We start from the raw sequence: 22748 nt of genomic DNA, 5'->3' as shown, positions 1-22748 counted from the left end.
AAACTCCCGCCCAAATGGGCCAGTCCGTACGATACTGGAGGATCTTTTGTACTGTACCTGACGATGTATGGACAAAAGATCTGACTAAAGATACGACAGCTCACTGACAACAGTATGACAAGCAGCACGCTCTTGTACTGTATGTCACTATCAGCCGCTGCCTACTCACCAACCTGTCGGAGGACGTGCATAGCCTGCAGTTGGTGGAACAGGAATAGTACACAGCCGGCCTGGTCACTATCAGCCGCTGCCTACCCACCAACCACTAGCATGGCATGTGCGTAGCCCACAGTTGGCAGAACAGGATTACTATTCAGCCGGCTGTACCTTCTTGGAAACCTACCTTCGGCTATAAATACTCCAACACCTTGGAACGGTATTATCATCTCATCTCATACCATCATATCTGCTCTAGTCATTTCTCTTAATATACACATATTCAAGAGCAATCTAGTCTGATTCTCACGCCGGAGGGTGGTCACAAGGAGGTACCCCCCCCCCCTTCTCAGTGACGAGCTCACGGTGTCTCTTTTGCAGGTCATCTGAAGAACTATCTTTGCCGGATCTAACCCCTCGTGGGAAACATCTATTTAACCCCCAGATTATCCGTAATCTGCCCAGGGTCAATTAGTGTTTCTTCATTGGCGCCATCCGTGCATAAAGCTAGAACTTATTCTTTTTCAGTTTTTTCAAAACTTCTGGAAATATGGTTAACGTTACTCCAGTCCCCAGGCCAGGAAGTAACCAAGAAACCCCGGTAACCATAACCCCAGCTACTGGGGGGAACACCGGCGAATACACACATTTTACGAACACTACCCCGGTTACCCAAGCGGGGGCAAGTGCAGTAAATTTTACGAACACTACCCCGGTTACTCGAGCCGGGGCAAGTGCAGTAAACAATCATCCCCTGGGATTCATTGATACCGAGGTGGAAAGACAACAGACGAGGCTCCCCCGCCAAACACTTGAACAAGTTAAAGCGTGGGCGGAAGCACGTCAGAAGGAATTCCAAGATGAGTTGGATGAACGCTTGCGTTCACTTCAACAGGCTGAAGAATTCGGAAGTACTCGACAACAGCTCAACATGAGCAGTGAGTGCGAGTACTCGGACGATGATTGGGAGGAATCTGACACCGACGTAAACCCTCGCCATAGGGCGAAAGGGAAGCGTAAGGACAAGAACTTCCAACCGAGAAGGAATTTTGGAGAAACTTTCAAACCAAAAAACGCGGGTAGAAACCCACGTGACTTCTCCAAAGCTTTTAGACCAACTGTTGCAAATGCGGGAACGTCCAAGTTTGCAAGGGACATTGCGGAAGCAATCGCCCCGAAGAGTGCCAAGCAAATGCCCAACATCGGCACTTATGATGGTATATCCGACCCAGACGATCATTTGAACAGATTCAGAGCGGGGGCAACCGTCAGCAATTGGACGGAACCCACGTGGTGTTATATGTTCCAGATGACGCTAGTTGGAGCGGCTAGAGCGTGGTTTGACCGTCTACCGGTCCACCACATCTATGATTGGGCAGACTTCCAACAGAAGTTTAGCCAACACTTCATCCAACAAAGAAAGTATACCGAAGAGCAATGGACAATCCTCAATTGCATTCGAGAGGAAGATGAATCTTTGCTAGACTTCATCACTCGCTTCAACTCAAAGAAGCTAAGTCTGGGTAGTATTAGCGAAGATCTTGTTCGCGCTGCTTTCATCCAGGGCACAAAAGACCCAGAGCTCATCCGCACCTTAACGGGTAAAGATGGCATGCCATCCACATGGGATGCCATCATGACAGCAGCTAAACGCTTCGCGAAAACGGAAAAGCAACTGGGTAGAGATCTTCCCTAGAGCACAAACCACTACACCCAGAAAACAAGAGAAAACAATGTCCTTACCGCCCGACTAAACAAAAAGAGGAAGCTAGGCATTTGGCAGTCAAGGGTAAACTTTGACACCTCATCCGGCTCGCACCCTCGGTTAGGCGGAAAGGATAACATGCCGTCGTCAAACCGGAACTCCAGATGGACGCCACTCACCAAAAGCGTCACCGAGATATTCGACACCGAGAGACTCCCATGGCCAAAGGCTCCAATAATCCGAGAGCGTCACAACGCTGATCAGAGCAAATTCTGTGACTTCCACAGGACAAGAGGCCACAACACCGAGGAATGCGTAGACTTGAAGGACATCGTCGAAGCATTTGTCAGAGATGGGACGCTCACGCACCTCGTGGCGTAATGAACGCTGAGCAGGCTAATGCGTGTAGAACCCCAGTTGGGGAAAACAAGAATAAAACTGCAGCTTCAATGTCGGAGACTACATACTGCGTAAACAACGAGATTCCGAACCAAGTGCATATCGGCTCGAAAGGCTCGATGACACTCCCAAGAACATGGAAGGGAGCTCAATTACACAGTGTGCATGTAGATCAATTCCAAACTTGTAAAAGAAAAGGCCAGAGCCACTTCTAATGGAAATGATTCTCCTTATCACATTGACGCTGATGGTCTTACATTTATACTTAATGAACTTTCCACACTGATATGCCGGTCTTCACCGCATACATAAGTGGGAAAACAAGTCGTTGCATGTGGAAGGCGGCAAAACCCGCATAAACACAAAACGACAAATTTCTAAAGAAAATATAAGGAAAGCCTTCACGCAGGTCAGTCATGGGTAAAGTTTGATCATCCTACTAAATGAAAGTGCCGGTCCTAACCGCACAAATCATGATAGAGGACACCGAACTAACCTATTGACAACCGCGCGTCGAACGGTTAACTTATTCAAAACACTGATATGCCGGTTTTCACCACATAAAAAGTGTGAAGAAATCGTTGCGTGTGGAAGGCGGCAAAACCCGCATAAACACAAAAAACGGCAAACCTTCACGCAGGTCAGTCATAGGTGAAGTTCGGTCATCCCACTAAATGAAAGTGCCGGACCTAACCGCACAAATCATGATAGAGGAAACTGAACTTTAACCTATTGACAATCGCGCGTCGAACGGTTAATTTATTCAGAACACTTAGAAAATATCTTCAAGGAAAAAATGAGGAAAACCTCCACGCAGGTCAGATATAGGTAAAGTTTAGCCATCCTACTAAGTGCAAGTGACGGTCTTACCCGCACAATCACGAAAGACGAAGCAAAACTTTAACCTATTATCTGCCACGTTGATAGGTTAACTTATTCAAAATACTTAAGAAATTGCTAAGTTAAACTAAAATATGCACAAGCGAATCATATATTGTTTATGCGGCAAAACAAATTGCCAAATTAAACTATAATATGCATGAGCAAGTCGTATAACGTTTATAAAGCAAGAGTGACGGTCCTACCCGCACAAAAGATTTATATTCTATAAAAATTCAACTGTTACAAAAATGGCCGGGTATCTACCCGCCTACAAGAATATAAATCTATACAAAGATATAAACATATCCTAACAGTGGGAAGGATCTAAAGGTTCAAGCTTCAGGACCACTCCCTCCAAACCCACTTGTACTCGCACCATCACTGGGCTGTGGCAGTTCAAGGAAGGTCTTGAGAATGGTTAGCCCATCATCAGCAGCAGCAACTTCGTTCACCTTCTCCACCACCGGGTGCGGGAAGGCGGCATACTGGTTCACTGCTTGGTCATATACAGCTTCAGTATCCACATCATATAAAGGGAAGTTGGAAGGCGGGATGCCCTTCTCAACGAACCCTAGACCAAGCAGGAAGCCAGCCTTTTCCCCATCCTCATGAGAAGCGTTGAGGGCTGCGCTCATGGCATCGTCATATGATGTGTCCGTGAAGACCCGATGCACAACCTACAAAACAAAAATACAAGTATCAAAACCTTTTCTAAGTACAAAGAAAAGCGTAAAGATATTATGAAGCTATGCATACCTGCGACAACGCTTCTCGTAGAAGCCATTCCTTGGTAACCAGAGCCTCCTGGAGGGCAGCTTGAGCTTCATTACGGGCGCGTTCGGCTTCGTTCTTTGTAAGGTTGGCAAGCAACACATCTTTGGCTGCAGCCTCTTCGACGCCCCTTAGCTTACGTTCAGTGTGGTCAAGCACCCCCTCTGGTCCAAGATCTCATGGAGCTTCTTGGCTTCTTCCATGGCCAAGGCATCATGAGCTTGCTGGAGCCTCTCTAATTTGGCTTTGAGCTCCTCATTCTCAGTGCGTAGAGGCTCAGCAACAGCTTCAGCCTTGGTGGCCCTCTCAGTTGCGTTCCGTGCAGTTTCCTTAGCCAACCGAAGCTGTTCATTAACAGCTTGGGTAGCCTTGGAACGGGCCTCGAGACTGGCCTGAACTTCAACCTCGAGGGCCTTGAAGGCCTTCTCCTTCTCCGCAGCAACAGCGGAGAGTCTCTCTGTTCTCCTTCCGGATAGCCCGCGCCTGAGCTACTTCTTGGATACGAGCCGCCTTTAACTTGTCATTTTCACGACAAAGCAGCTCGACGCGCGGCTGCATCCGGGCAAGGAGAATTCGAAGCTCGTTTGTCAGCCTACCCTCCTGGTAGCTTGACATAGCTTCTCCCAGTGCACCACTGGGGGCGGCGTGGCGCGCCCACTCGACGCAGTCCACAGCCGTCCGAAGGGTAGTTCCCCGGCGGATGTTCCACCGCGGAACAAACACCTCATTCGAATCCGACACTGCAAAAACAAAAGGCAGTTAGGAAAAGATGATAAAAAAACATAACAGGCCAAAATAACCCTACGCACCTGTAGGGTCGACGACAGGCCTGTAGCCGCCAAACCCATCACCCGAACCTAACGGATATCCATCCAAGAGGTCAGGCAGATGGGAAGGAGGCAGAGATTGGCTAGACGCCCCAACCCCAAACATACCTGCTGAACCGGCCGGGGGCGAGGTGGTCGCCGGTGCCGGAAGCGCGGTTGAAGCCGCCGTCGTAGGAACCAACGGAGGTGAATTCACCGGAGGTGAACTCACAACCGTGGTCGCCGCTGAGGAAGAGCCCGCAGAAAAACTCACCGCCGGCTCAGTGAAGGAATCAGTGAATATGGCACTGACAGCCGGCGGAGACGACGTCACAGTTGGAACAGTTGCCTCAACCGAGTGACCAACTGAACCAACACTTGAAGCAGGCGCAGCCGCCTGGGTCATCGCCTCGGGTAGGTTGACCAGACCTACCGTCATGGGTCCAGAAGTGCTCCTCCCCGCTCCACCCTGGAATGCGGTTGCATCCACGCCTGCATGAAGACAACATATTTAAATATAATGGCGGAAAGATATGAAGTTAAAGTTTACACTTACGAGTCCTCTTGAGCTTGAAGGTGCGAATAGGCGGGGACGAACCCGATGGAGCCGGCCACTTCACGCCGGTCACCGTCGTTGTACTAGGCTGCCCGGAGGTGACAGCTGTCTCAACCTCCGGAACAGTGGTCTCATCACCACCAGGGTTCCCCGCCACCTCTTCACTCTCGGTCTCCGACTCTAACCGATTCCCCTGATCGGCAGTGGAGGCAACCTTCGCCTTGCCCTTCCCGCCGGCAGCCTTCTTCTTCCTCGCCAAGAAAGGACCATCTGCGGATTCCTCATCAGAAGATGACAAAATTAGAGGAATTCCCGCAGAGGTTTGAGCATTGAGAGGGCGAGGGTCAAAAAGTTCTTTACCTGGCCGCCTGGCGCTCAGGATCTCGTAGCCTGGCGGGTAGACCTCCACGAACCGATCCGCCGTTTGCTCAAGGATGGGCAACTCGTTCTCATCTAGAGCACGAGTACCCATCCGAGCGGAACCATCACTCTCCCGCGGCTGCAGGAGAGGCTGCAAGTCGTTTCCCTCTGAAAACAAAAAGAAAAAACGGTTAGAATAAAAACCCTAAATTAACGGATAATATGAAGCATACCGTAAGGGACAGAGTTCAAACCGTATTCGAGGACGATGGGAATCTGTGACGCCTCCTTCCACACCCGGCTCATCCCAAGCATCACCATCCCGGACTCCGCAAAGCGGTAAACCGGAGACTGGATCCGGGAAACCTTGGAGAACCATTCCGCCTCCTGGTAGTTGGAGGCGTGAAGGTTCGGGAGAGTTCTCCCGTTCTTGAACGTCATCGCTATAGGGACGACGCGAGCGGAGATATAGAAGAACTCCCGCTTCCAAGATCGAAGACTGCGCTCGGTAGCGCAGATCTTCAAACCCTTGATCCGATTGACCAAGGTATACCACCCCTGGATGCACCTCCAAGAATAGAAGGTCATCAGGCGGTCAACATGGGGCTCCACACCCAGAATGAGACACACCCACTCGAAATGGCGGATCTTGGCGATCGTCATTGGGTGTACCTCAGTCAGATGCACACTGTGTCTCTCCAGAACACGGTATACAAACTTCGTCAATGGGAACCTGAGATTCCCATAGACGAAGAATGCAGCGTACACCCCTATCTTGCCCTTGGGGGCATCGTACACCGTCTGATGAGGTGCAGGAAACTCAGGCTCGAAAGGCTCGAGCGTGAACTTCCTGACGACGTACTGATAGAGGTCGACCGGAAGAGCACACTGGCACTCGCCAGCAGTACTCTTGTCATCCTTGCCCGACGCGGACGACGGATTCTCGAGGTATACATCGGACTCCTCGACAGTAACCTCAGGATCATGAGAAGACATGTTTGGGATGTAAACAAGAACAATTTCAGGAGAATGCTCGACAGAAAAGTTAGAGTATTCGCCAGAAATCGTTTAGAAGAAGAAGAGAGGTGAAACTGTGAGTTGAGATGCAACCTCTCCTCCCTTTATATACTCATCGCAATGAATGCGATGAATTTAATGCGGAAGAGAGAGGAAAACGCTGGTGCAATGAAACTATGACACGTGGAAAAAGCAAGCTGGCAACAGCTGTTGATAGGACGCGTGCCGTAAACTTCGCGGCCACGCGCCCGAAAACTCGCGCCCACGCGCCTGAAAAAGCGTCTGGAATGACCATATACTGTCACGTCGTCATAACTTCCTGCACGTCCTGACACTGTCAGAAGAAACCGTCGGACGACGTTTCAACAGTTTGGACTGTTCTTATCCTTTCACCAACTCTTCGAATTTCAAAAAGATTCAAAAGTAAGCGGGACTATACCCATTACCTTGGCAACCAAGTAACTATAAGACAGGTGCGAGTAAAGTGTTAAGGCAAAACCCTTCACATACTTAGCACCTGCAGGGAATTGAAGCCAAGAATACCTCGGCGACCAAGTAACTATAAGACGGGTGCGGGTACAGTGTCAAGGCAAAACCCTTTACATACTTAGCACCCGCAGGGAATTGAAGCCAGGAATACCTTGGAAGTAAAGCAACTATAAGACGAGTGTGGGTACAGTGTCAAGGCGAAACCCTTCACATACCTAGCACTCCGCAGGGAATTGAAACCAAGAAGGATCTTCTGGGCCATGCTTGCGGAAACGGGAATAACATCCCCGCATAGTGGGAACGTCGAGAACTAGATTGTTTGAAGCTCCAAGATGGAATTGGTTGTTTTAACATAATTGATCACTATGTTCAAAACTACCAAAACCTCATGGAGAATCTATACAAGTGGAACTCAACGCTCCTGACTTGCGAGGAGGTTACAGACCTACCCGCATCATACTCAAAGATCAAGCAGAAAAGTCGGGAATTTCTGCACGTGACATTAGAACTTCCGCGGGAAGAATCCCCATGGAAAACCTTAAAACTAAACCCTTTTCAAATCCCTTTGCTTAAGTCCAAAAGTTCACCTCACTTATTAACAATTCATGAGAAGAACATTGGACTGGGGGGACTTGAAGAGGTAGGTCCCAGCAGAGCCCAGTTGGACCCGCAAGACTCACCTCAAAGAGGGACGTATGCGCAGTTGAACCCGCAAGACTCACCTTCAACAGGGACGTCTGCGCAAAGGCTAAACTCGCAAGACTCACCTTGAAGAGACGTCTGCGCAGAAACCAACTGGATCCGCAGGACCCACCATGCTCAGAGACATGACGTCCTTACGCGCAGTACGCAAGCTGTTCCCGCAGGAAAAGCCTCCCAACGGTGAAGTACCCCGCCTTTTCCCGCAGCTGCGGATACAAGCCATCAGGGAAGGCTACCTGCGCAGCAAGGCTACACGCACAAGGCACTTAACTCTTAAATAATTCAGTAGTCACCTGAAGAATGAGTGAGCAAGTCGGGAATACTCCCGCACAAAGCCGGGAAAACTCCCGCCCAAATGGGCCAGTCCGTACGATACTGGAGGATCTTTTGTACTGTACCTGACGAGGTATGGACAAAAGATCTGACCAAATATACGACAGCTCACTGACAACAGTATGACGAGCAGCACGCTCTTGTACTGTATGTCACTATCAGCCGCTGCCTACTCACCAACCTGTCGGAGGACGTGCATAGCCTGCAGTTGGTGGAACAGGAATAGTACACAGCCGGCCTGGTCACTATCAGCCGCTGCCTACCCACCAACCACTAGCATGGCATGTGCGTAGCCCACAGTTGGCAGAACAGGAATACTATTCAGCCGGCTGTACCTTCTTGGAAACCTACCTTCGACTATAAATACTCCAACACCTTGGAACGGTATTATCATCTCATCTCATACCATCATATCTGCTCTAGTCATTTCTCTTAATATACACATATTCAAGAGCAATCTAGTCTGATTCTCACGCCGGAGGGTGGTCACAAGGAGGTACCCCCCCTTCTCAGTGACGAGCTCACGGTGTCTGTTTTGCAGGTCATCTGAAGAACCATCTTTGCTGGATCTAACCCCTCGTGGGAAACATCTATTTAACCCCCAGATTATCCGTAATCTGCCCGGGGTCAATTAGTGTTTCTTCACCTAGTTAATTGGATGATTAGCTAATTAATATGATATTATATATGACACTACTTATGTGTCTATATATAGAAAAAACTTTAAATCCATTCGTACAGTAGATTTCCTCTGAAAAAGCTTCTTGCACCTTGATCGAAGGTGACCCACGTTCAGAAAGTAGTCCATATTAGGGGTGTCCAAAATACCCGAACCCGACTAACCCGACCCGACCCGAACTCGAATAAGCAAATTCGGGTCGGGTTAAATCGGGTCAAAAGTATTAATCGGGTTATTCGGGTTAACCCGAATAACCCGAATTGTTAATAGGGTCGGGTTTCGGGTTCATTTTTGGGAAAAAGTTGGGTTTCGGGTTAACCTGAATAACCCGATTAGTGGCGATACTTAACTTTATTTACAATGATTAAAGGGTGAAATAAGCACTATAAAGGCAATAATGTTTCGTGTGTTGTGTTCATTTAAATAAACGAACGAGCATGAACACATAGTTCACTCGTTCATCTATGTTTGTGAATGTTTGTTTATGATCGTTCATTTAAGTTTGTTTACGTTCGTTTACATATTATTTAATAGAAAATTATTAAATATTATTTGTATTTAGTAATTATATCATCCTAATATGTTTTATATTTGTTTGTTTGTGTCTATTTAAATGCGTTCATTTATGTTTTTTAATGAATGTTTGTGTTCGTCAATGTATGTACATATGTTCCTTCATGTTCGTTTATCTTTGTTTAATTATGTTCATTTATATTCGTGAATTCTTCGTTTAGATTTTAAATGAATGATCATGAACACAAATATCTGTTCAATTAAGTGTTCGTGTTCGTTAAAAGTTAAATGAAAGAATACGGACGCCCTTGTTCATGTTCGTTTGGTTCATTTACATGTGTTATATGTGAAATATAAGATAGTTACTTGTAAAAGAAATTGAAAATTAAGTGGAATAAGAATTTTGCAACCTACAAGTTACAAACACATAAAACAACTTAAAATTATAAAGTAACATGGTTAACCCGATTAACCGGACTAACCCGACCCGACAAACCCGAAACCCGAATAACCCAAACCCGACTAACCCGAACCTTAATAGGGTCGGGTTGCGGGTTAGATATATTTTAAGGAAAACCCGACTAACCCGACCTGATTAACCCGAAACCCAATCGGGTTGACCCGATTAACACCCCTAGTCCATATTATACCAACCAGTAAAAAGATATAAGGCATCTTGGCATAGGCAAATGCAAAATAGGTTGAGAGATCTTGAGTTCAAGTTTCTCGGATAATAAAAATTTATCGTTTTAAAAAAAAAAAAAAGAAAAACTAAAAAGATATGTATCATCTTGCTAAGGCTGTTATTCTAATGATATTGTTTGGCATGCATTTCATGAAAGGTTGTATGCAATTAGGGGCGTAATTATGAGCAAATTATGCAAAGAATAATAAAGGAGATGAGTGTAGAAATTGATATCGAATGGGGTGTGTTGAGGTTGGCTTGGTATCGCTATCTACCTTGTCTTGATAACAACATTTACTAGTATTTTCTTGGTTACATGAACTATGAAGAGTGTATTCTACTTCAAAAGAATTTGATCATGTGCAAGCTACAATAGTATAATTAATTTAGTTTCTACTCTACAATTACCTTTTTCTACCCTAAAATATGTTTTTCATTTAAATAAGATAAATTTCTCTGCACAAGAAGAACATTAAATGTCCAACTATAACACAATTGAAAAGCATAGCTATATTTGAGCTATGTTTTAGGGTAGGACGTGAGGGGCGCCAAAGGACACAAGCACCATGGACTATTGGATTTTTGAGAGTTGATGAGACTATCCATTCCCCCACATGATTGCTTTTACACCTTTAAAATAGTGAAATGAAGAAGTGTAATTTTCTAAGGCACTTTAAAGTGTGTAAAAGATACTCATTTTTATATTAAAAAAATTGTAAGATTTATGTTTCAATATTCATTATCCAACCTTTATAACATGCTTTCTTGTTGTGATATTGAAATAGAGAGAATTAGTTTTTATTTATGAAAGTTTAAATAATTTGTTATAATATAAACTAGCGATGATATTAAAAATGTGCGTTGTTGCGAGTGTAAAGTTTTATGGTCTATGTATTCACTATAACAAAGTAAATAGAAAACCCATATATATAGCCGTAATATAATTAAGCGTGTTGAAACACATTTATTTGTTTTTTTATTATGTAATGTCCAAACTCACACTACCAACCTCGGACGCTACAACGAATACCAAGTGAAAAATAAACCCAAAATATATAACGTGTTCAGTTAATTGATCAGCTAAATATGTGAGTTAATTAAATGAAGACTAGAAAATAGAATATATAAATTTTAAAAGTACTAAAAACGTAAATAAAAAAGCAAAAAGAAAATAAAGAAACTTGAGACTAATTAATTTTTTGGCCCTGACGTTTAAACTTGCTTGCAGTTTCGACCCATTAGGTTAACTTTGTACATTCTTTTAACGAGATATAATATATGAAGTTAATCTATGAGGCCAAAACCATTAAACAATTATTCATCCAAAAATTTCATTTTTCAATGAAAGAGTTATAACTTAAACCACAAGAACCCAAAAAGTAATTTACTCTAAGGCTATGCGTAGTGAAGGGACTATAAATGAGGGCGAATTGTGACATGTGACGCCCAATCAGCAAATGATGTGAATTTGTTTTTAGGGTGTAATGGTGTAAGGGCTACAAGGTGGACCCACAATATCTTTTTTTATTATTTTCTTTTTATAATTAAACTAAACAAATAAAAACCAATTTATTTATATAATTAAATAAAAATTCATTAAAATTAAAAAGAAATACAAAAAATACATAACTAAAAAAAAACATAACTAAAGAAAAAATTAAAAAAAAAACATACTAATATCCGTAATATTCGCGTATTTTTTCACGTCGTCGTTGAAACAATAATATCCATAATATTCGAACATTTTTCTAGGATTCATTTTGCTAAATTTTTGTAAGAATTTGGGTATGAATTGTGTATAAAATGGAGAAGAAGGGTGTGTTTATATATATATATATATATATATATATATATATATATATATATATATATATATATATATATATATATATATATTGTTTAAATTAATTAAATTTTTTTTTACATTTGACCATTGTCAACATTCATTTAAATATAATATTATTATTTTCTAAATCATCCGGCGACAAATACAGCCCGCCTCCGCCCCTTTTCGCCCAATTATCGAGGGGGGGGGGTGTTCTAGGCGCGAAGCATGACCACTACACATGGCCTAAAAAAAAGTAAGGGCAAATATGCATTTCTAGGTGAATGCAATCCCTCTCAACCGTTTAATATGTATTGGTATGTATATCCACATGATCCTAGGGATAGAGATATTTTCCCCGTATATCGGTACATAGACGATGCATATGGTATGGTATTTGGTATCCACTTTTCTCAACTTCTCTATTTGAGATTTTTGGTATCAATACTTGTATTTTGTTGGCATATCTGTATTCTGTACACTCTCGTCCTTGCTAAAAAATAACTGAATACATATGGTGTTGTGTTAGGCCATTTTTGGCACTTGTACCCCGTACCGATTTATCCTATTTAGTACCCATACTTGTATCAAAATTAAGATCAGTGGAGATTAGGGAAAAAAACAAAATGCTACCAAATCGGGTATTGTATCGAAATACCGGTACAAATGTCAGTACTCGTATCCGTATCAATAAATTCGATACAGTATTCGGTAGCCAATTTGGTATATGCTAACTAACCATGTCGGTATTTTTATAGCAATTTCATCTCAACATGACTCTACATGACTAATCCACCTATTCTAATAAAGTAAAATAACCAATGACACATGTCACTTAGAGATTAAATCCTAGCATAATTTATCGCTTAAACTATTTTATATTTTTAATGAAAAAATATTTATGTTAGTGAATGAAAACATATCAAGTCATCCTTTAATCAAATAATTAATTACCTAAATTATACGGATTGAAATATGCGGTTTATATCAATACAATAAAAATATGTATATCTTTAACAAAATCATATATACTCTTTTTATTAAATTATTTTATATACACTTTTGAATGTAGGAGATGAATGTGGTAAAATTCAATGAACGAGATTTGTCGGTATAAGATGACAAAAACAAAAAATAAAATATGAATGAATAACAATTTTATTCTCGCATATTCATATAACCTCTATGGGGTTTTCATCCATCTTTTTCGAAACAGTTATACAAATGTGTGTTTTATTCATGCTAATTTCATATATGATATTATTTTTTATGTCATTCATAATTAAATCTTATCGTATTTTGTTAAAATTCGTTATTCCATTAAATATAATTTTCATAACTTATAAAATCACTAGGTATATTTTTTCGTGATTATGAAGAAATTGCATGAGAATACACCACGTATTCATATTAAAATTCCATTAGAAAATATCATTGAACTTATAAAACCATTTAATTTGACAAAATATAGTTTTCTTTAGTTTAATTATTAAATTTTCTGTAGCTTAATTGTATTTCTTTTGAGTTTCTCACGCATCACACGAATTCTAAACTAGTTAATAATATATAAAATTAGATTCTTTATAATTAGTTTTTTAGTAAATGAAATGCTTAAAAAAACTGGCCTCACAGCATAATTATTATATGTGAAAATTCAAATATATTAAAATGCCTCAATGTGATAAAAGATTGTAATTAGATCATTGGATTATTCAAAAAGTTACATTGCATATTAGGTAATCTTTTATATATATATATATATATATATATATATATATATATATATATATATATATATATATATATATGTTTAAGTTCAAGAAAAAAAATCAAATTATTGCAAGAAATGAGATAAATGAATATGAGCTACTAGTTTTATTTTAGGTTTTAAATATTTAAAAATAAATAAAAAAGATGTAAATGTAACAATAAATGCACACACACACACTCTCTCTCTCCAATTAATACAACTAATATAACCATAATAAACATCTCTCTAATTAATATATCTAACTAATTTAGCTATAATAATTAAAAAGATAAAAACACTACTTTAATTATATTTTTTATTTACACATTCTTCATTTTATTCAACATAAATATAATTTATTTACATAATACTATTTCTTTGTATTAAAAAATAATTTCCACTCAATTTATTAGCATATTTTTTAACACTAAATATCAAAACATAATATATTTTTTTTCAATTGGTATGCCTATAAAATTTATTGTCATAAATAATATTAAAAAAATATCATACAAATGTGCCCATTAAATGTAAACAATAAATATACAACCTACACAAAGTTATATAACCTACACTTGTTTTGAGCGATAAAAACGTACAACATGCAAAAAGCATAAACTTACATATGTAATTCGGCATCAACAATTATATAAACTACACAAAAATACACATATCCTACACATGCGTAGGTTATATGTTTTTCGTATGTAGGTTATATGTTTTTTTATTCTTAGAACAAGTGTAAGTTATATGTTTTTGTGAAGGTTATATATTTTTTATTGACATTTAATGCAAACATGTGTAAGATAGTTTTTTGTATTATTCATCACAATGTAACTACGTGTTGATAGATATTGATATGTTGAGTTTGAAGAAATTGGTTTTGAATAAAAAGAAACTAATGTATGAATAAATTGTATTTGTGTAAGATAAAATTTTCGTGTGGAGGTTATATGTTTTTCTTGTGTAAGTTATATGTATTCGTGTGCGTGTGTATATTATTGATGATAAATTTTCTGTGTGGGTGATATGTTTTTCGTGTGTAGGTTATATGTTGTCTTATTCTTAGAATAAGTGTGGATTATACGTTTTTGTGTAGGTTGTATGTTTTTTTGTTGATTTTTAATGTAAACACGTGTAAAATAGTTTTTTGGTATTATTCATTATAATGTAAGTATGTTTTGATGGATATTAATATATTGAGTTAGAAGAAATTAGATTTGGATAGAAAATTTTTTTAATGTATGAATAAATTATACTTGTGTAGGACAAAAATTCAAGACACAAAAAATAAGTTATAAAAATAAATGAGTTCTTAATATTTTACAATTATAATAATTTAATTAGTTATATTAATTAAGTAGATAAGTGTTATGGTTTATTAGTTATATTAATTGAAGAAAAGAGAATGATTAATACTTTCTTTATTTAGCTTTAAGCATTTAAAACTTAAAACAAAACTAGTGGCTCATATTCATTTCTTGCAATAATATCATTTCTCTCTTGAATCATCCCCTATATATATATATATAATATATATATAATAAGTATCATTACAGAACTGTTAAATTATTTAAAAACTTGAAAGAACCCTTAAAAACTAACATTTTTTATAAAACTTTTTGTATGTTAACATTAATTAAGTGTAGTTTTATCATTTTTTTATATCTATATTTACAATTACAATTTTGAAAATTAGTTTCTATACATATCTATGCTTTTTGTTTACACCTATGTAAATTTGTTAGTTATAAATTTTACATATATGTAAACTTGTGATTAACATATGTAATCAAAACTTTTTATAAAAAGTATGATAAAACTACTATTAAATAATGTTAATACATAAAAAAAAATTAAAAAAGCGTTTGGTTGTTTAGAGTTCCTAAGAGTTTTTAATTTTTTTAGAGTTCTTAAATGATACCAACCCTATATATATATATATATATATATATATATATATATATATACACCTATAAACATACTTTTAAATTCAATCATTTTATTTTATTTTTGTGTTTGTTTTTGCTTCAAAGGTCTGTAGAAGGGTTATGTCTGCAGGCGTGCAGACATAAGTTTCTGAAAACAGTTTGTTTTAAAAAAAGAAAAAGATCCGAAAACTGCTTATATGGTATTAAATAAGAAGCTAATATCCAACATCTTCACACTTCTTATCATCCTACCAACATCCAATGTCCACCACCCACCACCACCTCCATCACCACCACTACCCATTCATCACCACCGTTCACCACCTACCACAATCGTCTACTACCAATCGTCAATCACCACCCACTTCCATAGTTTGTACACCACCACCCACTTCCATAGTCCGTACACCACTACCAATTATTTTAGCAGTCTACAAACGTTAAATGACTTCTATCTATTGTGATATATATGATATGTTACTAGTTTTCAACTTATGCAGACGATATCCAGTTTATAAAACAAACAGTATTATATTTTCATATTGCAAATCTTCAGACCACATATTCAGTTGCAGACATAAAATCAGACGAAATCAAATTACAGACAATTTTTGTCTTAAAAAACATACAGCACCTTACACCAACATTCTAATCCTCGCTACGTGAGAGAGATTTCACATTTCTAACATAGGAATATCTCGGTATCAATAGGCCACAATCTTTTTAGTTATATTTTCTGATTTGGAAAACCGTATAGTTATTTTATTCGATATGCATTACATTCAGTTTGTAGAAAAGAAATATATTGATTTATTTGAAATAAGTGATTAGCAGTTACATATTATACCGTGGACAAAATATTAAATTGGATATTTTTCTATAATTAATACTATATAATCATAATTTGTACTTGTTGAAAACTAGTCACTTAGAATTTTAATTGCTTCAAATAAAGTCCACTTTTGAAGTTAGGTCGGATCTAGGACAGTAGCTACCTCTTGAGTCTTGAGAGTTTGAAGTTTTCCAACTTTTTAACAATTATTTTTTCTTATTTAAATTAGAAAAATATTTAAGCTTAGAATATATACAAACATTTAAATCATAAAAATGGTGGTTTAATAATACTATTGTTATTATTATAGTTATTGTTATTATTTTTCTTACACGACCGGCGAATAAAGTCCGGTTATTTAGGGCAATTCAATGATAGAAGACGACCATCTTCTCTACAGGGTATAAACCGTCGCCTGAAGTCCACTTTCGTTACAATCAGTTGAGCAACACTTGAGCTAGTAACCCATAAAGGAAAATCAGTGAGTAGAGGTGAAAAAAACCCGAACCTGAAATCGGACCCGAAAAAAACCCGGAACTAGTTTTTTTATACCCGAATCCGTACCCAACCCTACCCGTAGGGTACGGATAGGGTATGCATTTTAGTACCAAAACCCGTACTCGAATCGGACCCGATTTGTACCTGGTAATACCCGAAAACCCGAACGGTTCCATACCCGAAACCGGGTTTTTCCAATACTCAAAATCGGGTTTTTCAAATACCCGATCTATACCCGGAATTACCCGATAAATAACTGGAAAATACCCGAAAAATACCCCTTAAAGTGCAACCTATAAAAAGTTCCAATCTATATCCAAAAAATACCCGAAAAACCCGAAAATATGGTTTTTAAATACCCGAAAACAGGGTATTCAAATACCCGGTTTTATACCCGACCCGAACCCGATACATAAGGTATGGTTTTTAGAGGCAATACCCGAACCCGAACCCGACCCGGGTATTGCCACGATTTTCCAATATCCAGTCATACCCGAACCCGATTCCATACCCGAACCCAGGTTTTACTAATACCTTATTTGTGCACCTCTAACAGTGAGAGCAGTGAGAAAAAAAAAGAGGAAATTAGAAAGAGAGAATAATAATAAACTATCATTTACAATTTTAATGATCGCATTATTCTCAGTTGATGAGTCATGCCCGGTGTGTCGTAAAGTTTATTTGGATAATTTTGGTGAACATGCCGTTCATTGTAAGGAGCTTCCGTGTTTTAAATATAGACATAATTTGGTCAGAGATGTCCTTTGCGATGTGTTGAAACGAGCTGGGATCTCGGCAAAAAAAGAAGCTCCTGTGAATTTCATGTCAGATCCCCTTGGAGGGAGGTCTACTCTTCGGCCAGCAGACGTTCTTGTGTTTGGATGGGCAGTGGGAACTGGGAAGTACGCTTGTATTGACCTTACTGGAGTACCCCCCCCCCCCCCCTTGTTGGGCTTAGGGATACTGGTTTTGTTGCTAGGCATGCCGTGTTGAAGGCAGAATCAGGATAAAGTGCTAAGCATGATTAAGCATGTGTCAAGAATCAACACGTCTTCATTCCTTTTGATTTTGATACATTTGAGTCTCTTGCCCCCGAAGCTATCACGTTTCTTAAAAGGGTTAAATGGGTCGTGAATAGTAACTTATCGACGCCAAAGAATCATAACTTTTTTATCAGTAGGATCGGGTTTGCTATTGAAAAAGGGGTGGTGGCGCAGCGTGTTGCGCTTATCCACCTCTCTATTGTAATTGGATCCTTTTATTTAATACTAGTTTAAGGCCCGTGTATAACACGTGTAGTTTTTGAAAATACAATATTTAATAAATAATCAGTATACAAGTAACAATAAACTCGTAAACACTATTAATACAGTCATCGTACAATAGTCTTTAAAACATTTTTAAAGTAAAAGATAATTGTAAATATCAAATGTTTGAAAAAATAATATGAAGTAAATATTAAATTAACAAATTTGAAGCATAAAATTTAAAAATAGTAATTATTATTTTACTATTATAAATTTGTTAAAAAAAGGTTGGATTAATGTAGCAGTGATAAGTGGCAAAAATTGTAGCCTTTTATTAGAGAGTATAGATATGAAAAAAAAATAATTTTTATTTAATTTGGGCTTACTTTATCTAGGCCCATAGCTGTGGGATGTTGTAAATAAAGAAAGACTATTCACCATTCAGAATTTCAGAGGATTGAAGGCCCAAATTGTTGATGTTTTTTCAGTCATGGGCCATTTGAACTTTAATGGTTAAATCTACGTTAAGCTTTTAAGTTTTAACACTTACAATAAATATAAACTTATTTCACTACAAATATTGTTATTTAAAATTTTGAATGGCATAAACTAAATATATGCTGTGCTATCTTATATAACTCATCTTTATCGTACATACAATATATATATACACTTGCAGTTTAGTGTCTAATATAAGTATTCGGTGTCTGTGAGATATTCACGATATGAGTTATGACAACGTAAGTAGTTGGACACTAGTGTAGTAATAAGTAAACAAAAGGCTTTTATTTAAATGGTACACTAAGCCATAAAAAATATTTTCTTGGATACTAATGTTTTTATACAGATTGAGTAACAATAAAAGTTGTTCCAAACCCTTTTAAACTTGCAACCCCAATGGAACCGCCTCCAACGGTTTGCATTCCATCTCTAGACTCTGATCGTTTGCTTCTACACGTGACTCCCTTTTATAAATATATTTGTTCGATGCCCACAAGAAAGCTCCAAAATTTAATACTGAAATTAACAAAAGAAACTCGTAATAGTAATCCAAATGTGACTCATTTAAGTTTTTACCGATCCAACTCTTCTTTCCATCTCTACTTGTTACTTTGTCAACCATCGTCACCAAGAAACTATTCAAGAAGTTACCAACACCAATTCCACTTGTAAAAAATGTTGTTCCAAGGCTTTGCATATCTTCCGGTGATTGATCATAGAAAAATTCAAGCAGTCCAATCGCATTAAACACGTCAGCTACCCCGAGTAGGATGTATTGGGGCAATAACCAGAAAATGGTCATTGGGATAACATCTTTAGGGTTTAAGACTTGGTGAGATTTGATAGATTTCATTCTTCTTACTTCAACTAGACAAGCAATGGCTAGGGCTATAATTTGAATTGCAAATCCAATCCCGAGCCTTTGGAGCAAGGTGATTCCCCTAGGGTTCTTGGTTCTTTTACGCATTAGAGGCACAAAGTATCTATCATACATTGGTACCGAGATTAACATAGAAAGTGTAACAAAGCTCCCTAATGATGCTGCCGGTAATTGGAAGTTTGACCCGATACATCGGTCCAAAGTAGTGCCTTGTTTTACAAACAAAGTGTTAATTTGTGCCCAAATAGTGCTAGGAATCAAGGTTACTACCCATATCATGCCCATACCCAAAACAAGCTTCACTCCTTCCACTTGGGTTATAGTGCAAGGTGGTCTCTTTGAGCCACCAACCTTATCCTCTTTAACTGCCCCTTTATCCAAGAACCTAAGATCAAAATAGAAATTTAACGTTCAATGTATAAAAATCCAACCCAATTGACCCGGCCTGACCCTGTCTCATTTTTGTAAAAAGAAATCAATATTTTATAAAATAATTAATAAACAAATATTATTGTAGTGTAATAAAATAATATAACATAAGTAATATATGAATCTCCCATCTCCCTAGGATTTTAAATCTTTATTATGCTCCATTGGCCCAACTAAACATAAAATTTAATATTATGGGCCCATTTGACAGTCACATTTTATGGACCATTTGAATATTTGATGAATCTTGAATTAAATTCTTTACTAGTTGTAACAAATTAGATATGTCATGCCCAACCTAAAATGGTCTTTAATGTATGAGGGACCAACAAGGGAAATAATGAAGAGAGTGACTTAAATCCATAACCATATAATTATTATATAAATAAAAGAACAAAAAGAAAGTGTACCTAAAAATCGGAGTGTGGTAGACTTGACGTTTCCCGTTATCGACATAATGTTGCAAATCGAACTCATGAAGCTTAGACGGTTCACGTGGCAGTTCACGGTGACGGTTTGCAATTGCCGCCCTCACGACGTGGAAAAAATCTTTAGCGGGACTAGTATCGGTCTTCGGCATTTTATGCCTATACGTTGGGGTACCAATGTAGAAAATAATAAGTGACAAAATGAGCCCAACAGTTGGAATGCCATAGCCAAGGCCCCAACCCAAGTTTTCTTGAATATACAAAAGGCAAAGTGTAGCAACAAGTGCACCCAAGAAGCTACTAAACATCCACCAATTGAAAAATGAGACTTTGAGTTTCTTTTCATGAGGGTCAAAATCGTCAAATTGGTCAGCACCAAATGTTGAAATATTGGGTTTGGTCCCACCTGCACCTATGGCTATGATGTATAGAGATGTGTAGTAAAATGCAATTTGAGAGGTGGTGGCTTTGTTGCATATTCCATTAGTACATGTTGGCTTTAAGGATTTGATGGAAACTGCCAATGTCAATAGCACCATCCCCTATATATATTTTAAAATAAATAAATAAATCAGAAATAGTTACTAAATTTGATTAGAAATAGAAACAATTATCTCATGGGATATGAGTGATTGTCTATATTTGGTACATTACTTATAAATAACTAATTAAACAATATTGAATGTGAAGAATGATATCAAAAGTTAAAAACCACCATTGAAGTTGACAAATCCTGTTAATTATATGTTGAGCACTTACTTATGGTTGGTCAAAACAAATAGAATCCACAAGTTGCTTTTTTTTTTTTAATTTTGTTCAAATAATAAGGCAAATCACAAACAAAGAAGCTGCAACTTTTGATCAAAATAAAAACTTATGGTAATAGGTATAAGAAATTAAGAATTGTATATTGTTTTGCTTTTGACAAGAATATATATTGTGCATATGAGCATAAACACATACATACCAAGGCATATATGACAGATGACACGGTGAAAGTCCAGAACCGACCCAAATGACAATCAGCAATGTAAGCACCAAGGATTGGAGTCATCCACACGGCACCCGACCAATTATTCACATTTCTGACCGACGTAACATTGTCTTCGTGCAACCGTGTCGTCAAATACACCACAAGATTTGACGCCACCCCATAAAACGCCATCCGCTCAAATGCTTCATACCCTTTTCAATCCCAAACAAAACAAAACCAAAAAATGAGCAAAATATATATTTTTAAGTTATTATTATTATTATTATTATTATTATTATTATTATTATTATTATTTATGAACTTTGGAGAATCTTGAAATGTAAACATGAGATCAAGAAAAGGGTACCAACTAAAAAAGCACAAGCTTTCCATTTGCCTGTTTTGGAAGAGAGCACGGGTTGCCTGCGAAGATTGACTGTGCCATCTTGTGTGTATTTCTTTTGGTCCATTTTTGAGAAGCTTATAAATGAGGAAATAAGTGATGCAAGTAATGGTATAAATAGACATATGTGCTTACTTGTGATTTTACCAATATAGCCTTTTGTTTAGTGGACTTTTGAGATGGTGTTTTGGGTTCAAGCCTTCAAGGATAAGTTTATAGACAAATAGACACCATTCCTTTGCATGTGTAGTGTTTATGGTGATCGAGCATAGTTCGGTATAGGATTGTTCTGTCTGTTTATTTTGGTTAAAAAAGGTAGTTCGGTTCGTTTATTTTTTTTAAAAGGTGGTTTGGTTCGTTTACTTTGGTTAGAAAAGTAGTTCGGTTCGTTTATTTTGGTTAGAAAAATTTAATGTTTAACCACATAAGCAGTCCACACCACTATTTTTGGCACACCATCGTACACGTCATCATCCACATCATCAAAAAACAAACAGAATCTAACCTCATTAATGAAAAGCTCATTGGCGGTCAATATATCAAAACTTAGGGCTGTTGTGGTATATTTTAAAGTTTGGCTTATAACCGACCAATGAAACAAAGTTTAGATTATTAAAATTCATTATCCCTGGTTACTGCCACAACAACTATTTATCTTATTATCAAGCTTGAAAAGTGCGTATTACATTATGCAATCTTAAAACATAAGGAACAAAGTTTATGATCCAAATAAGAAAGACCTAAAATAATTAAGAATAGGCAGATAAGATAAAAGGGGGAGACTCGGAGAGAGGTGTCACCCTCAAATTTAAGGACCAACAATGACCAAACACCAAACTTCTATTTTTATGTGACTAGATAATAATAATAATAATAATAATAGTAATAATAATAATAATAATAATAATAATAATAATAATATTTGTATAAAATAAATGAATGGTTTTAATGAACTCCTTACTATTTATTTTTCAAATTTTGGTACAATAGTACTTAAT

At 38.0% G+C, this 22748-nt stretch overlaps 1 protein-coding gene across 1 annotated transcript; it reads right to left on the bottom strand.

Moving 5' to 3' along the window:
• Positions 1 to 18905: 18905 nt before the first annotated feature.
• On the bottom strand, positions 18906 to 22086 carry LOC143562102 (protein NRT1/ PTR FAMILY 5.1-like). Its single transcript, XM_077050010.1, has 4 exons — positions 21715 to 22086; positions 21342 to 21559; positions 20357 to 20916; positions 18906 to 19902 (listed from the first exon to the last, which is right to left on the bottom strand). Exons 1-4 carry the CDS (start codon positions 21815 to 21817, stop codon positions 19017 to 19019), a joined length of 1767 nt encoding a protein of 588 aa, XP_076906125.1. The 5' UTR covers positions 21818 to 22086; the 3' UTR covers positions 18906 to 19016.
• Between the last annotated feature and the right edge of the window lie 662 nt (positions 22087 to 22748).

This window comes from Bidens hawaiensis, unplaced genomic scaffold (assembly GCF_021521415.1).
Source record: "Bidens hawaiensis isolate Kalapana, Puna unplaced genomic scaffold, B.hawaiensis_p1.1 tig00020909_1, whole genome shotgun sequence".
Lineage (NCBI taxonomy): Eukaryota > Viridiplantae > Streptophyta > Magnoliopsida > Asterales > Asteraceae > Bidens > Bidens hawaiensis.
The sequence above is the reverse complement of the archived record's forward strand: the minus strand, read 5'-3'. Positions and strand labels throughout refer to the sequence as shown.